The 18,721-nt window shown below is 47.9% G+C and overlaps 1 protein-coding gene across 3 annotated transcripts in view; it reads left to right on the forward strand.

The window, feature by feature from the left end:
• Nucleotides 1-2,874: 2,874 nt before the first annotated feature.
• Nucleotides 2,875-18,721, forward strand: part of LOC139583656 (rho guanine nucleotide exchange factor 4-like) — an 81,718-nt gene continuing 65,871 nt past the window's right edge. Inside the window, exons 1-3 of one of the 3 annotated variants that reach the window (XM_071414957.1) lie at nt 2,875-6,148; nt 7,345-7,623; nt 9,955-10,084. In XM_071414957.1, the coding sequence (XP_071271058.1) occupies nt 4,388-6,148; nt 7,345-7,623; nt 9,955-10,084 (2,170 nt within the window). In that variant the 5' untranslated portion in view covers nt 2,875-4,387. Of the gene's footprint in view, nt 6,149-7,344; nt 7,624-9,954; nt 10,085-15,406; nt 15,875-18,721 lie in introns of those variants that run through there. The other 2 variants (XM_071414958.1, XM_071414960.1) reach the window with 2 other exon arrangements.

Here is an 18,721-nt window from a genome sequence, read left to right on the forward strand (position 1 = left end):
TGAAGAGCACGAGGTGTGTGTCACCACCAGGAACTCAGCAGAGCCGACTGAGCCGTCAGATACGGTGAACGGGATCTGTCCAATCATATCGTCCGTGGAGGCTGGACTTACTGTAGACGTGGGACTTCCTGAAGAGGCGGGACTTCCTTGCTTGCTAGACGCCCGTGTGCCTATACCTGTTCCCGACCCGTATCTCTCACCGTCACTAGACAGGAAGGGGATCAACCAGTCAGAATCCCAGTTAGCCTCACCTGTCCTACCTACTGGGCTAGAGAGTGGAGGAATTACAGAGACACAACAACCACAACAACAACAAGCACAGCGCTCCAGTTCACGACCCCAGGAAAAGGAAGCCGTTCAAACCCAGGGCCTAATCCCTGAGCTCCAGGACCAGGGGGGCTCTAGCACAGAGACACCCAGGGACAGTGAGCACTCGCCTGGGGAGAATAAGTGGGCTGAGGCCTGGCTGAGGGAAGGCTCCACCTCTGTAGAGCTCAAGCCTGGCTTTGCTCATCCCCAGTCTGACACTGAGGGGGGCGTTGAGGAATGCCTACCCCCCCACCCCTACTCCCTCCCCCACATAGACAGGCCGCTTTGCTCTGACAGCTTAGGGTCAGAAGACTCAGAACGTTCCCAGCTGAAGACCTCAGACAGAGAGTACAGGACAGGATCAACCCATTCCCTGTCTGTGGAGAGAGAGGAGGAGGAGGAGAAAGAGGAGGAGGAAGATAGTCATGTTTACAGTCAGCAGGAGAAGGCAGTAGAAAGCACGTCCTGTCCTTATTCAACACAGTCAAACACTGTTATAGCAGAACTCTCTGACCATACAAACACTGTTATAGCAGAACTCTCTGACCATACAGACACTGTTACAGCAGAACTCTCTGACCATACAGACACGGTTACAGCAGAACTCTCTGACCATACAGACACTGTTACAGCAGAACTCTCTGACCATACAGACACTGTTATAGCAGAACTCTCTGACCATACAGACACTGTTACAGCAGAACTCTCTGACCAAACAGACACTGTTATAGCAGAACTCTCTGACTATACAGACACTGTTACAGCAGAACTCTCTGACCATACAGACACTGTTACAGCAGAACTCTCTGACCATACAGACACGGTTACAGCAGAACTCTCTGACCATACAGACACTGTTACAGCAGAACTCTCTGACCATACAGACACTGTTACAGCAGAACTCTCTGACCATACAGACACGGTTACAGCAGAACTCTCTGACCAAACAGACACGGTTACAGCAGAACTCTCTGACCATACAGACACTGTTACAGCAGAACTCTCTGACCATACAGACACTGTTACAGCAGAACTCTCTGACCATACAGACACGGTTACAGCAGAACTCTCTGACCAAACAGACACGGTTACAGCAGAACTCTCTGACCATACAGACACTGTTACAGCAGAACTCTCTGACCAAACAGACACGGTTACAGCAGAACTCTCTGACCATACAGACACGGTTACAGTAGAACTCTCTGACCATACAGACACTGTTACAGCAGAACTCTCTGACCATACAGACACTGTTACAGCAGAACTCTCTGACCATACAGACACTGTTATAGCAGAACTCTCTGACCATACAGACACGGTTATAGCAGAACTCTCTGACTATACAGACACTGTTATAGCAGAACTCTCTGACCATACAGACACTGTTACAGCAGAGCTCTCTGACCATACAGACACTGTTACAGCAGAACTCTCTGACCATACAGACACTGTTATAGCAGAACTCTCTGACCATACAGACACTGTTACAGCAGATCTTTCTGACTATACAGACACTGTTACAGCAGAGCTCTCTGACTATACAGACACTGTTACAGCAGATCTTTCTGACTATACAGACACTGTTACAGCAGAGCTCTCTGACTATACAGACACTGTTACAGCAGAACTCTCTGACCATACAGACACTGTTATAGCAGAACTCTCTGACCATACAGACACTGTTACAGCAGAACTCTCTGACCATACAGACACTGTTACAGCAGAACTCTCTGACCATACAGACACTGTTATAGCAGAACTCTCTGACCATACAGACACTGTTATAGCAGAACTCTCTGACCATACAGACACGGTTACAGCAGAACTCTCTGACCAAACAGACACGGTTACAGCAGAACTCTCTGACCATACAGACACTGTTACAGCAGAGCTCTCTGACTATACAGACACTGTTACAGCAGAACTCTCTGAGCATACAGACACTGTTATAGCAGAACTCTCTGAGCATACAGACACTGTTACAGCAGAACTCTCTGACCATACAGACACTGTTACAGCAGAACTCTCTGACCATACAGACACTGTTACAGCAGAACTCTCTGACCATACAGACACTGTTATAGCAGAACTCTCTGACTATACAGACACTGTTACAGTAGAACTCTCTGACCATACAGATACTGTTATAGCAGAACTCTCTGACCATACAGACACTGTTACAGCAGATCTTTCTGACTATACAGACACTGTTACAGCAGAGCTCTCTGACTATACAGACACTGTTACAGCAGAACTCTCTGACCATACAGACACTGTTACAGCAGAACTCGCTGACCAAACAGACACTGTTATAGCAGAACTCTCTGACTATACAGACACTGTTATAGCAGAACTCTCTGAGCATACAGACACTGTTATAGCAGAACTCTCTGAGCATACAGACACTGTTATAGCAGAACTCTCTGACTATACAGACACTGTTACAGCAGAACTCTCTGAGCATACAGACACTGTTATAGCAGAACTCTCTGACCATACAGACACTGTTACAGCAGAACTCTCTGACCATACAGACACTGTTACAGCAGAACTCTCTGACCATACAGACACTGTTACAGCAGAACTCTCTGACCATACAGACACTGTTATAGCAGAACTCTCTGACCATACAGACACTGTTACAGCAGAACTCTCTGACTCTGACCATATTGGGCTGCCAAGCACAGAGGAGACAGAGGATGCTATAGTTCCCGTCAGCCCTACAGGAGTCTTCATAGAGATCACCAGTGATCTGCGTGTTGACCTCAGCTCACAGGGTGTGTCTAGTGACATAGGCCAGGGGTCAACCCAACCTACAGAGACTGAATCTATTCAGGGAGACAGCACACAACCCTCTGCCTTAGATCAGGAAGCCACGCCGCTGAGGAGGATAAAGATTACCGTGGGAACAGACTCTACTGTGTGTAACAACGAGGTCCAGAGCCAGCTGAAGGAGCTAGAGATCCATCACAGCATCTCTGGGCCTGAACCCTCTCCCTGCACCGTGCCACCCTCCATCCTGTCTCTGTCCTGCCTCTCTGACTCCAACAACAACACCAAGGCCAGCGAAGGGTCGGTGTCGGGGTCTCCCAGTACAAGGGGTAAGGGGCCAGAGCAGTGGTCCTCCAAGGTAGAGGTAGCCCCCCAGAGCAGCTCAGAGGAGGGTGGGGATAAAACCCCTGATGAGTCCCTTTCCCTGACCGAGCCCTCCACGTTTACCTCGGACCTCCTGGGGGAGACCACAGAGACACCAGACAGCCCCCTAGAATGCCCCCCTGAGGACTCTGAGGAGTTCCTGTCCTACCTGGCCTACAAGCACTACTGGAGCAGTGAGGACTCAGCCGTGTCCGGGTTGGGGGACGAGTGTCACTTCAGCTTGGCTGAGGTGGAGGAACTAGAGAGGCTACAGGGAGAGGGCCTTGGAGACGTCCTTTATCAGAACCATACTGCAACTACAGGCTGTAGGAGAGATATCTCTAACCATACAGACACTATAGGCTGTAGGAGAGATATCTCTAACCATACAGACACTATAGGCTGTAGGAGAGATATCTCTAACCATACAGACACTATAGGCTGTGGGGAGGTTGTAGAGGGGGTAGTTAATTCTAATTGTGCTGCTAACAGTCCTTCAGACCTCTCTGAACCCTTAGCTTCCTACCTGGAGACCAGAGGCCTGCTATTGGACAGCGCGGAGAAAGAGGAGGTGCAGAAGTCCAGCCCCCACCAATCCCCTAACACTCCCTCAGAGGGAGACAGACAGGACTGTAGCAAATCACCTGGGGCTTTAGGATTAGAAGACAGTTTGTTTGCTGAGGAGTCCAGCTCGTACAGCTCCTACCTCCAGACCAGCTCTCACCCTGCCCTCCTGCAGCAAGATCGTGGGGTGAGGATTGTGAGGTACCCCTACTCCGACGTCAGTCTCAACCTGCTGTCCCTCAGTAGCCTCGAGCCCATCCTAGAGGCAGACTCCGACCGCTCCCTGGACAACCCTAGTATTGTGGAGGATGTGACTGGAGTAGAGGAGGAGGAGGAGGAGGAAGAAGAGGAGGAGGAGGAGCGAAGACAGAGTGTTAGGATGAGGCCCACTGAGAAAGACAGGGACAGTGTTGTCCTGTCTGGTGACATCATCCTGTCCAACTCCACCTCCGGCCTTAAGAGCCCGTCGTTGTGTCTCCCCGAGGACTCATCCAGTATCGAGTCATCAGAGCACCAACTGGACTCGTTGACCTTTGACCCCGATGACCTCAGGGTTATGACCTTACCAAACGACAGGGACCATGCAAGCAGCGAGAGACGCTCCAGTCCAACCCCCACCTCTGTGTCCTACGACTTTGATACCACCAGCACTAACAGTGAGGAGATGGAAGAGTCCATCCTGCCTGTCTCGGGGGGGAACACCAACCTCCACAAACCCATGAAGAGCAAGTCTAAAGGCAGCCAGGCAGGGAGGTCCAAGAGCTCCAAGTTCTCTGTCTTTGCCAAGATGCCTTCTTTCAGGAAGGGGAAGAGTCTGAAGAATGCCAAGGGGGAGGACTTGCCCCAGGACTCACCAGACCTGGGCCTGAGCAGGGATATGGGGGGAGGACAGGTGGGACAAGGGGGAGACACCTCGGATGATGACAATGTTTTCTTGAAGGGGGACATCCTGAACCAGACGCTTCAGCAGTCCTTCTCCTCCGGTCTGGTTGGTCGCTACGAGACAGAGCAGGAGGATAACGGCTTCTTCCCCTCCACACCGCGCACCCGCCATGTCCGCCTGCTCTTCAGGGATGGGCCTGGGGACACCCCCCTGACCTCCCAGCCCGGAGGTCTCAGACACAACCAGACCGGGGCCCCCGAGGGCCTGCACGGCTACAAGAGGAGCAAGAGCTCTGACAGCCTCAACCTTCGCATGCGCTTCGCCCAGGCCCACAAGTCCCTATCCAGCCTGTTTGAGTCTCGCTCCATGGACAAGGAGAACGAGGAGGAGCAGGTGAACATTGAGACTGGGAGCGAAGGGGAGGTGGGGCGAGCCAAACAGTCCTGGAGGAGGCTAAAGAGAGAGAGGGCCAAGGAGGCAGAGCTGCTGAGGAGGACCCTGTCTGTCCCGGTCGGGGACGGGGACAAGGGAGGGGACGGTGAGGATGGGGGTGTGAGGACGCCCAGACAGATCCATAGTGACTATGCGTCCCGCTCTGCCTTAGTGCTCAGTGTCCCTGGGTCCCCCTCCTCTCTCAGGGCCCTGTGTCTCACCGACCCCCTCACTAAGAGGGGCTTCCAGGACAGTCACAGCGTGGCCGAGGAGAACACCCCACTGGGCTGCAAGTCAGAGGGCCAGAGGAGGAAAGGGAAAGTCCTGCCCAACGGCCTGTCAATAAACTTCTCTGACTCCGGACCGCCCTCCTCGGACGACTCTGAAGCCCCACCCACAAACGATTCCAGCCCCCTGTCGCCCATGAGCCCCGCCTCCCTGTCCACCCTAGCCAATCAGCTGTCTTGGTCCAGCTCCAGGTCCCCAGGAGGAGCTTTTGAGAGCACAGCGTCTAGCATGGCAGCAACACCAGACACCCCAGTGAGACCCATGAGCCCCAAGCCCCACAGCCCCAGACCGGCTGCCCAGCACAGGCCCTTCCGCTACCCCCACTCTGCCTCAGCCCGGGCCTCAGCCCTGTCCCTGGTCCTCATGGCCCAGTCAGCCAGTGTAGAGGGCTTGTCTGACCCACCAGAGAAGCCCAAGACCCTGAAGCCCAGAGCGGGGCCGCTAGGCTCCTCCTCCCTCAGTCCATTGGAGGACAGTGGAGTGGACAGCCAATCACAGATCAGCCTGCTTACACCTATGTCCATCAACCAGTTTGAGGTAAGACACAGCTATATGATAACAAGCTAATAATGCCTCATTGTTATCATTCGTCTGAAGAATTGCATGTGTTAAACAGCCCCAAAAATGTAATCTATTGAACAAAAATAAACAATGTATTCTCAGCTAGCCATCCATACTGTGTGTGATGACGCTCACCCAGGGCCGATCCATCTTTGATTGACATGAGTAGGTTGTGTGAGAGAACAGTCTTCACTGGGGTCTGCTGTTCCAACGTTTTGTCCCCATTGTGATATAATGGCCTGACTGTTTGTCTGTTTAACATCATGATAAAGCAGCCTTGTTGACCAATCTATCAAGATGTAGAGGGGAGGCCAGGCAGGGTGCACCATGGGATAAAGTGTTGACTCTGTCTTTCACTGGCCCTGCCTCAGCCCAGCCTCGGACTGAATGTAAATAACAGCCTGGGCCTAGGGCACTTCATCCATCTCGCTGTGTGTGTGTGTATGTGTGTGTGTCTGCGTGCGTGCCTGTGAGAGATTCTGTGTGTTTATGCGTTTGTGTGTGTGTTTGTGCATGTGTGTTCGTTCAGATGAAATGCAGAACAAGCCCCTCTTTATCTCCCTCCCTCCCTCCGCTCTCCTCTCCTGAAAGAGAGATGAGGAGGAGTGAAACGGCAGAGTCAGCTCTTTCTTTCCTCCGCTGTGCTCTGCTGTCACTGGCGTGGCGTGGTGCATTTCCATTTTGTGAGTTAGTAGTCTGCTCCCGTCCCATCCCGCATGACAGCTCTGAAACAGCCCAGCCAGCCCAGCCTTACGCAGCAGGCAGCTGGGAGGCGGACTGTGTGTTTTAGCCCCCCCTAGTGGAGCCTGCAGGAAGCACCTAGCAGGCAGCCAAGCAGGGAAAAAGAAGCTAATCCACAGCATGATTACAAGTCATGTGACTTAGCTCAGTATTTATGCACACAGGAACTAGAAGGAGCTATTTTAATCAGTGGAATTACCTGTCAAGGTGCATCAGTTACATCAAGCACACCAATAAGACAATTTCATACACCTGTTACATCATACTTATCAACCCTCCATAACAACTGTTTACAATCATGTACCAGTAAGAATGATATGATGTCATGTACACAGAGAGACGGCATATTAGTTCCATAGAGGCCCGGTACTATAGTCGGGAGTGAAAGTGACTTTGCCAATCCCATTAACCAGTTGACTATGCACCTAAAGACTCAGGGTGGCTGTAGACCCACCAGCCAGGCAGGAGGAGAGAAGAGGCTAGCAGAGCTGAAGACTCCTGGGTCTGGACTCGTCACTACTGCCTCAGCCCTCAGACCACCACCAGGCCACAGGCCGAACAGGGAGAGGGACAGGGGTCCAAGACGCCACCGCTGCTCCTCAGACGACCTGTGGATCGAAGAGGAGAAGAGACGGAAGCGGAAGCTGGCCCGAGTCGTGAGGGGCAGCCTGGGACAACTCAACACCCACTGTCCTGAAGATCTGGAGAAAGTAAGACTCCACCATGCTTACCGCTGCAAAGCAACTTACAGCCTAGCAGAGAGGGAACCTGTCTCTCTCCTCCTCCTCCTCTTCTCCTCCTCCTCCTTGCTCCTCTTCGTCTACGTACTGTCTCAAGGAAGTGTGTTCTCCTCCATCTCTTCTCTCCTTCGCCAGCTGTTTTCTCCCTGGAGTCTTGGCATCTGTCCTTTGTTTACATTTTTTATCTTCTGTCTTTTTTGGATGTCTTTCTCGCTCGCTCATGTTTCTGTGCCAGTCTTTCTCAGCGCCTACTCTTAGCCTAAACCTGTATGAACCTTCAGGTCAATCTGTTCTGGACAAACATATTATTACTATTGCTATAGTATTATTACATATAATACACACACAGTACCAGTCAAAATGTTAACACACCTACTCATTTTTCTTTATTTTTAATATTTTCTACATTGTAGAATAATAGTGAAGACATCAAAACGATGAAATAACACATATGGAATCATGTAGTAACCAAAAAAGTGTTAAACAAATCAAAATATATTTTAGATTTTAGGTTCTTGAAAGTAGCCACCCTTTGCCTTGATTACAGCTTTGCACACTCTTGGCATTCTCTAAACCAGCTTCATGAGGAATGCTTTCCAACAGTCTTGAAGGAGTTCCCACATATGCTGAGCACTTGTTGGCTGCTTTTCCTTCACTCTGCAGTCCAACTTATCCCAAACCACCTCAATTGGGAGGTTGGGTGATTGTGGAGGCCAGGTCATCTGATGCAGCACTCCATCACTCTCCTTCTTGGACAAATAGCCCTTACACAGCCTGGAGGTGTGTTTTGGGTCATTGTCCTGCTGAAGAAAAAAAAAATATTCCCACTAAGCGCAAACCAGATGGGATGGCGTATCACTGCAGAATGCTGTGGTAGCCATGCTGGTTAAGTGTGCCTTGAATTCTAAATTAATCACAGACAGTTTCACCAGCAAAGCACCCCCACACCATCACACCTCCTCCTCCATGCTTCACTGTGGGAACCACACATGCAGAGATCATCTGTTCACCTACTCTGCGTCTCACAAAGACACGGCAGTTGGAACCAAAAATCTCACATTTGGACACCAAAGGACAGATTTCCACTGGTCTAATGTCCATAGCTCGTGTTTCTTGGCCCAAGCAAGTCTCTTCTTCTAATTGGTGTCCTTTAGTAGTGGTTTCTTTGCAGCAATTCGACCATGAAGGCCTGATTCCACACAGTCTCCTCTGAACAGTTTGAGATGTGTCTGTTACTTGAACTCTGTGAAGCATTTATTTGGGCTGCAATTTCTGAGGCTGGTAACTCTAATGAACTTATCCTCTGCAGCAGAGGTAACTCTGGGTCTTCCTTTCCTGTGGTGGTCCTCGTGAGAGCCAGTTTCATCATGGCACTTGATGGTTTTTGCGACTGCACTTGAAGAAACGTTCAAAGTTCTTGAAAGGTTCCACATTGACTGACCTTCATGTCTTAAAGTAATGATGGACTGTCGTTTCTCTTTGCTTACATCTTTAAACTATACCACTTTATGTTTATATACCCTACATTACTCATCTCATATGTATATACTGTACTCTATACCATCTACTGCATCTTGCCTATGCCGTTCTGTACCATCACTCATTCATATATCTTTATGTACATATTCTTTATCCCTTTACACTTGTGTGTATAAGGTAGTAGTTGTGGAATTGTTAGGTTAGATTACTCGTTGGTTATTACTGCATTGTCGGAACTAGAAGCACAGCATTTCGCTACACTCGCATTAACATCTGCTAACCATGTGTATGTGACAAATAAAATTTTATTTTATTTTATTTGACTTGAGCTGTTCTTGCCATAATATGGACTTGGTCTTGGTCTTTTGCCAAATAGGGCTATCTTCTGTATACCACCCCTACCTTGTCTCAAACACAACTGATTGGCTCAAACACACAGAAGAAAATAAATTTAACAAGGCACACGTGTTAGTCACCTGGAATGCATTTCAATTATCTCATGAAGCTGGTTAAAAGAATGCCAAGAGTGTGCAAAGCTGTCATGTTTAACACTTTTTTGGTTACTACATGATTCCATACGTGTTATTTCATAGTTTTGATGTCTTCACTTTATTCTATAATGTATAAAATTGTAAAAATAAAGAAAAACCCTTGAATGAGTTAGTGTGTCCAAACTTTTGACTGTTACTTTTCAAAAAAAGAAAGGTAGGGTCTTAACATAGCAAGTTAGCAGTACACTAACTACTGTACACCAATAGACTGCTAAGAGGTAGGCCTAGGCCTTGTTGGATCCCAAGCCTCGATTTTTCCTCCTCCCCACAGGCACGGGCTCGAGTGTCCCTGTCGACCATGGAGGAGTTCTCCGGGATTCCCCTGAAGGCCCACTGCTTCTCCCAGAGCACCCCCATCGGACTTGACTGTCTGGGCTGGAGACGACGCATCTCCTACCCCTGTGAGTAGCTCCTACCTCCCTTTACATCCTCCTACCCCTGAGAGTACTGCATACTACTGCACACTGCTGGCTCTCTCACTCGCTGTGCCTGGGTTGGTTCCAATACTCTAAAATGTCTCCCTTTCCTCATGATGACCACTTACAGTGCTTTCAGTAAGTATTCATTAACATTAACATGTCAATACATGTTAGAATCATCTTTGGCAGCTTTGTCAATATTTGCCCATTATTTTTTTCAAAATTCTTTGGTTGGTTGTTGATCATTGCTAGACAACCATTTTCAAGTCATGCCATATATTTTCAAACAGTCAAAGAAACTGTAGCTCGGCCACTCAGGAACATTCACTTCTTAGTAAGCAACTCCAGTGATGATTTGGCCTTGTGTTTTAGGTTAACGATTAGAAGCATACCCATAACATAAATATGGAGAGTGATACTCAGTAATGTGTTGTGTTAGATTTGCCCCAAACATAACACTTTGTATTCACGACAAAATGTAAATTTGTAGCAAATATTTTGCAGTATTACTTTAGTGCCAGAATTACGTCTTGGAATATTTGTATTCTGTACAGGCTTCCTTCTTTTCACTATGCCATTTAGGTTAGTATTGTGGAGTAACTACAATGTTGTTGATTCATCCTCAAATTTTTCATATCACAGCCATTAAACACTGTAACAGTTTTAAAGTTACCATTGGCCTCATGGTGAAATTCCTGAGTGGTTTCCTTCCTCTCCGGCAACTGAGTTAGGAAGAAGGCCTGTAACTTTGTAGTGACTGGGTGTATTGATACGCCATCCAACCTGTAATTAATAACTTCACTATGCTTATTTTGTTTTACCCATCTACCAATAGGTGCCCTTTGTGAGGCATTAGAAAACCTCCCTGTTTGTTGTGGTTGAATCTGTGTTTGAAATTCACTGCTCGACTGAGGGACCTTACAGATAATTGTATGTGTGGGGTACAGAGATGAGGTAGTCATTCAAAAATCATGTTGACCACAATTATTGCCATGCAACTTATTATGTGACTTGTTAAGCACATTTTTACTCCTGAACTTATTTAGGGTTGAATACTTTTTGACTTTTTGAGCTTTTCATTTTCAAATCATTTGTAAAAAATTTTAAAAAAATAAAAACTATTCCGCTTTGACATTATGGGGAATTGTGTGTAGGCCAGTGACAAAAACATCTAAATTGAATCCATTTTAACAAAAAGTGGAACAAGTCAACGGGTGTGAATACTTTCTGAAGGCCCTGTAGTAACTTGAATCTAAGTCTGTGTGGGCCTGGCCCCCACCTCAATCTCAGACTCCAACTCCAAGCATAATGTCTTTCCCACGGCCGTAGCCAGGCTCTGAGTTTTAGTGCTGCTACTCTGTTCATTATCTATCCTCATTGCCATGTCACTTTTACCCCGACCTACATGTACATACTGTATTATCTCAACTCCTTGTATATAGCCTCGTTATTGTTCTTTTTTGTGTTACTATTTTCTATTTTTAACTCTGCATTGCTGGGGAAGTGCTCTTAAGTAATCATTTCAAGGTAAGTATACACTTGTTGTATTCGGCGCGTGTGACAAATACAATTTGGTTTGAGTTTCGTGTTTAAAATGATGTACTCACCAAATCCTGGATTAGCCCGGCGATATCATGCAACATCTGTTGTGAAACAACAACTTTATTTTGGAGCTAGGTCTCAGACTAGTCTCTGAGCTTTGGCATGGGCAGAGTATTGTTGTAGTTCCGCTTACCACCAGCAGAGGTCACCGCATCCTCTACACGTCAGTGGTCCCACAGTTTGTTTGAGCTTGTAAAGGCATTGTACTATTTGCATTGACAGACCCACTTTATCCATTTGTATTGACAGTCCTTCGGGATGAGAGCCAGTGTCGTCATAGGTTTTAAATCCCGTGCAATGAGGTTCTCTGGGAACAATATAGAAACACTGTGTTTTCCACAGTGATTAGCCTCTGTAAGGTATGCTTGGTCACGAACTGGTGTCTCCAGACAGATCTTATTTTGCATTGTCTTATCAGTCCTTTTCTAAAACCAGCCATCACTTAGTGGGAACACAAAGTGCTCCTGGAATGTGTGTGTGTGTGTGCGTGCCTGTGTGTGTCAGGCTGTCTGTCAGGCTCTTCTCTTTGTCTGAGAGGCATGTAGGAAGTGGAATATGGTGTGAGGGAAAATATCAGTAATTCATTATCTACTAATTTTAAGCTTTCTTTCAAGGCAATTTGAAAAAAGAAGGCACTATGAGTTAGGTCTGACTGTGAGGGTGCCTAGGGTAGCCTAGCCTACTACTCAGTGAAAGGTTGGGGTCACTAAACCAGTTTGATATCTTTGGGGTATGAAAGTGGTGACTAGTGATGGGTGGACATCAGGTTAGTGCTGAAATGATATTACCCTGACTCAATGTCTCTGGGTGGTCAAGCTGCTGTAGTCACAGATGCACACACACACACACACACACACACACACACACACACACACACACACACACACACACACACACACACACACACACACACACACACACACACACACACACACACACACACACACACACACACACACACACACACAGAGGAGGCAGATTGCATGCCACTCAAAGTGAGGTCAGTGCTCTTGCACCAGATGCCTTCCGTGTAATTCGATTCATTTGAGTTAATTGAATTGAAAGATGAATCAAAAGACAAGTGTAATGGCAACCTCTTTAGCTGACTGACTCACTGGGCTGTGGATCATAGAAATATAATTACTAGAATGGGAATTCCCATTTAAGTCAATATGTTGATTGTGTAATTATATTTCTGTGGTATATACCGTGCAGTGAGGTAAGTCACTTTTCACCTTCTAACACCATACTCGTCTACATTCCTATTCCATGTAGCAGGGTCATTCGTTATAGCCCATGCAAGGATGATTGCAAACTGACATTATAGTTGGCAACACACTAAAGGGTTTATAAGTAGTTTATAATTAGTTTATGGACTCTTAGTTATTGGTTTATTCATAGTTTATAAATCAGTTTTAAAAGAACAGTTACAACTTAAGCCTCAGTATCCGTCGGCTTGTAGGCGTTTTCTATCCAGTATACCTAAGAGAAAGAGAAAGAGAGAGAGAGAGAGAGAGAGAGACACAGAAAGAGAGAAAGAGAGAAAGAGAGAGAGAGAGAGAGAGAGAGAGAGAGAGAGAGAGAGAGAGAGAGAGAGAGAGAGAGAGAGAGAGAGAGAGAGAGAGAGAGAGAGAGAGAGAGAGAGAGAGAGAGAGAGAGAGAGAGAGAGAGAGAGAGAGAGAGAGAGAGAGAGAGAGAGAGAGAGAGAGAGAGAGAGAGAGAGAGATACATTTTCTCCTATCTGAACTTTACTGGCTTTATGTTTGACGGCTCCAAGGTCACAGCTCAGTGTGACTCTGTCTGCATAGCCTTCTGTGTGTGTGTGTGTGTGTGTGTGTGTGCATGTGTGCGTGCGTGCGTGCGGTCCTGCCTGCCTGCCTGCGTGTGTGCGTGCCTGCCTGCGTGCGTGCGTGCGTGCGTGCCTGCGTGCGTGCCTGCGTGCGTGCTTGTCTGCATGTATCCTCATCAGGACTACCAGCCTTATCTTCACCAGGTGTCTCTCTGTCTCTTTAGCCTCCACAGGACTCAGTAGGACCAACCATTTCCCAGTGTTTTGGAGACAGAGAGAGACAGCAGCGCTACAGTGTATCTGGGATTAGTCTCACCAGGCTACCACAGTCTCACTGTTTCTATTCATGCTGTGCTGAGGTCAAGACTGAGGTCTTCAATACCAATCATTGGCACTAGTGACATAAGCTATTCAAACATTAAGATGTAGGAGGTAAGTTTATAGGATTCCTTTATGTACTAAACATCCAGAATATTCTATTAGATTATTGTAGGTGCGGTGAGTGGTGCATTAATATTATGGGGTTTTCTGTCCAGTCAGTCTGTTCATCTTATTCAACTCTGATAGAAACAGGAAATAGAGTTTCCATCTACTGTAGTGTACTGGCTGACTGGCTGGTGTTGAATAGCCTGCTCTCGCCGTCTCATTCTCAAAGAGCTCTAATCAGTCATTGTGAAGGAGTGTGTGCGTGTGTGTGTGTGTGTGTGTGTGTGTGTGTGTGTGTGTGTGTGTGTGTGTGTGTGTGTGTGTGTGTGTGTGTGTGTGTGTGTGTGTGTGTGTGTGTGTGTGTGTGTGTGTGTGTGTGTGTGTGTGAGAGAGTTGCTGACTGTTTCTATGAGAATGCCATTGCAGTATTTTTCTAGTGCCGAACTCTTCTTAGTTCTGTCAGGGGGCTGTACTGCCCTTGGGCCCCCCTCCTCCTCCTCTCTCTCTCTCTCTCTCTCTCCGTATCTCTCTCTCTGTATCTCTCTCTGTGTGTGTGTGTGTGTGTGTGTGTGTGTGTGTGTGTGTGTGTGTGTGTGTGTGTGTGTGTGTGTGTGTGTGTGTGATGAGGGTCAGTGTAGTGGGAATGCCTGGAACATCTCCCTTGTGTGTAGTTCCCTGTGTTCTGTGTGTAATATATCCTGAGGTACAGAGAAATCCCATTCCAGTGGAAACAAATCATTTATCTCTTTTACTTTGAAGAGTTTGTACATGTTGCTGTCTAGCCAGCCAGACAGCCGTTTATCTTCCTGTGTTGATCTAACTTGTGTATCGTGGAGCAGAACCTGAAATAACACTGTTTTGTACCTTTGCAAAGTTATGACAGGGCACTGTTGAATCATTGCATAGGATATAACTCAGTAGGATTCAACTAGGTGTGTGTTTACTGTTTATGTAGTTAAATAGAATGGTGATCAGGTTAGCTCCCCTCTCTCTATCTATTTTCCTCTCTTCTTCTCCCTATCTGTCTCTTCCTTTCTCAATACCCCCCCCCCCCCCCACACACAGTGCTTTAGAAACAGCAGGCGGGGGAGATGGGGGGGAGGAGGAGGGATTTCTTCAGTCCCACCTTAATGGCACTGCACCATAACATTAGAGAGTCATCAGCCATCAGCGGCAGCCAGTCAGCTCCCAGGCAAACGGCACTGCAGAGCTGCCGAGCCCCCCTAGAGGACCCCCACTGATGTCTGTCTGTAGCTGTGTGGCTGTAGCCTGAGTGTGGATGTGTGTGCGACCGCTCGGCTATGTGAGTTAGCAACAGCGAGGGAGGGAGGGAGGGAGGGAGAGCGAGCGGAGAATGGAGAGAGAGCGATAGAGAAAGAGAAGGGAGGCGCAGCAGCCGGCGAGAGCAGAGCAGAGCCAGAGAGAGGAGCAACAGCAGAGACTGAAGCACTCACTGACTGGCTGTGGAGCCGACTGACACACATACAGCCTACCTACCTGGCTAGAGAGGCCTGGTAGAGGCTACAGCACCGTTACCTACCTACTACATACCCAGCGTTACCTACCTGTCTCTGGGAGAAACCACCTACCTGACCACCACTACTACCAGGCTCCAGTGCCCCGCTCCAGGTCTGTGTTCGGGGGCCCTCCTGTCCTGATGCGGACCCAGCAGGGCTCTGAGGGGCCCGTGCCCCTGCCCGGGGGAAGCTGTGGCAGCAGCGGCAGCACCAGCTCTGGACTCTCCCCTGGATCTCCTGGTTCGGACTCGGACAGCGGTACCCCCACCAGGGGAGGAGGGGGGGGGGGTGGTGGAGGAGGAGGAGGAGGAGGAGGGGGGGGGGGTATGGGGGAAAGATGGGGGGCAGGAGGAGGAGGGGGGATGGGGAGCCTAGGAGGTACTCTCAGGGGGGTCCTCTCCCACTATTGGAGCCTGGAGAGCCTGCACTCCACCACTGGTAAGAGGGTACCTACCTCACACACAACACACGCACACACCATACACACACACACACCATACACACACACACACCATACACACACACACACCACACACGCACACACACCACACACACACACACACCATACACACACACCATACACACACACACACCATACACACACACACACCATACACACACTCCTCAGTGGGAGTAGGGTTAAAGGGTTTGTGTGTTTTTGGCCTGGCGGGTTTAGAAGGGAGGGGTGTTACCTGTCAGTCATTCTGAGTGTGATGGTTGTCATGGTTTTGTGGTGCTGGCGACTGTCAGTCTGTTTTGACCAGACCTGTTGAGGAGTTGTCAATCGTGGCTTAAAGGCACTGGCCGTGTAATTGTTGTCTTGGCATTAGTAAACATGCTTCAGTCTGTGATATGATATGACTTCATCTCCTATTGGCTCAGATAAAGGATGCATTGAGTTGGTGTTGTCTTACGTTAGACACAGGCCTGTGTCGTTTTGCTGCTAACATCTTCTGCATGTTTTCTCTGTAGGAAGACTTATGACAGAGTACGAGGTGTGTCAGATGATTCTGCTCACTTAATGAGGTGTATCAGGTTAGCGTTTATCCAGCACAAAGGTCTCTAGGTAAGAGATATATATTTTCACACAGAGCTTATGAGGTTGTTTGTTAATGGTGGAAGATATTGAGGGTGTTGCCCTCAACTGAAATAGCGACGTGTGATATTATGGTGTATTGGTCATATACAGCAGACGGAGGATTAAGTCATTTTGTCATTATGGCAGAGGGCTGTGTGTTTGTGTGTGTGTATCTTTGAGCGTACATGTCCCTGTGTGTGTGCATGTGCACATATGTGTGTGTGTGTTAGCATGTGTGAGTGTGTGAATTTGCACACTATAAGTGCCTGTGCAGTACCTGTTTGCTATTTCTGCTGTTGTCATCTGAGCGGGTGCAGCCAGGCTTGGAGTGTAATGATTCAGGAGAGAGGAGACGGCAGTTCTATTAGCTACAGGCTAAAATGCCACTGTGTGTGGGTGCGTGTGTGCGTGTGTGTGTGTGTGCGTGCGTGCGCGTGTGTTTGTGACGGCAGCCCCATTAGCTACAGGCTAAAATGTCAGGCCACAGCTGTTATTAAAGCAGTAGAAGGGAAGAGACACTAATAGGCTAGCTACTGTTTGTCACATCAACCCCACATCAAGGGTTAGTCTCTTATCAAACAGGTGCCAATCAGCGGCGTCATGGTAACAGTGATCTGAGTGTGGGGTGGATGTTTGTTATGTATATATGGCTAATATCTACACTGCATTGCTCAGTTTCAGTTGATGAACTGTCTGTACTGTACATGTTATATGGGGGGGATACTGTAGGAGAGAATCCTTGATGTTTGTTGCCAAGTGCACTTTCACACACACATACGCACACACACATACGGAATGTTATTGGAGAAAGCTGTGGTTTTCAGAATGGTCCTGGTCAGAATCTAAACTGGTGTTGTCTCTGCCTCTCTCTCTCACACACCCACACATTGCGCTCTCTCTCTATCTCTCACTCTCTCTCTTTCTCTCCCTGCTTGTGAAACCTGATACATGGTAAACATTAAAAGCTAATGAGCCACTTGAGAGAGAGAGAGAGAGAGAGAGAGAGAGAGAGAGAGAGAGAGAGAGAGAGAGAGAGAGAGAGAGAGAGAGAGAGAGAGAGAGAGAGAGAGAGAGAGAGAGAGAGAGAGAGAGAGAGAGAGAGAGAGAGAGAGAGAGAGAGAGAGAGAGAGAGAGAGAGAGAGAGAGAGAGAGAGAGAGAGAATGTACTTACACAAAATAGTCCAAATTGGTGAAGTGAAATGAAAAAAATAACTTGTTTCAAAAAACTCTAAAAGATTCAAAACTGAAAGTGGTGTGTGCATATGTATTCACCCCTTTGCTATGAAGCCCCTAAATAAGATCTGGTGCAACCCATTACCTTCAGAAGTCACATAATTAGTTAAATAAATTCCACCTGTTTGCAATCTATGTGTCACATGATCTGTCACATCTCAGTATATATACACCTGTTCTGAAAGGCCCCAGAGTCTGCAACACCACTAAGCAAGGGGCACCACCAAGCAAGCGGCACTATGAAGACCAAGGAGCTCTCCAAACAGGTCAGGGACAAAGTTGTGGAGAACAGATTAGGGTTGGGTTATAAAAAAATATCTGAAACTTTGAACATCCCACGGAGCACCATTAAATCCATTATCAAAAAATGGAAAGAATATGGCACCACAACAAACCTGCCAAGAGAGGGCCGCCCACCAAAACTCACGGACCAGGCAAGGAGGGCATTAATCAGAGAGGCAACAAAGAGACCAAAGATAACCCTGAAGGAGCTGCAAAGCTCCACAGAGGAGATTGGAGTATCTGTCCATAGGACCACTTTCAGCCATACACTCCACAGAGCTGGGCTTTACGGAAGACTGTCCAGAAAAAGCCATTGCTTAAAGAGAAAAATAAGCAAACATGTTTGGTGTTCGGCAAAAGGCACGTGGGACACTCCCCAAACATATGGAAGAAGGTACTCTGGTCAGATGAGACTAAAATTGAGCGCAAACCCAACAATTCTCATCACCCCGAGAACACCATCCCCACGGTGGTGGCAGCATCATGCTGTGGGGATGTTTTTCATTGGCAGGGACTGTGAAAGCTGGTCAGAATTGAAGGAATGATGGATGGCGCTAAATACAGGGAAATTCTTGAGGGAAACCTGTTTCAGTCTCCCAGAGATTTGAGACTGGGACGGAGGTGCACCTTCCAGCAGGACAATGACCCTAAGCATACTGCTAAAGCAACACTCGAGTGGTATAAGGGGAAAC

This window comes from Salvelinus alpinus, chromosome 8 (assembly GCF_045679555.1).
Source record: "Salvelinus alpinus chromosome 8, SLU_Salpinus.1, whole genome shotgun sequence".
NCBI classification, from domain to species: Eukaryota; Metazoa; Chordata; class Actinopteri; order Salmoniformes; family Salmonidae; genus Salvelinus; species Salvelinus alpinus.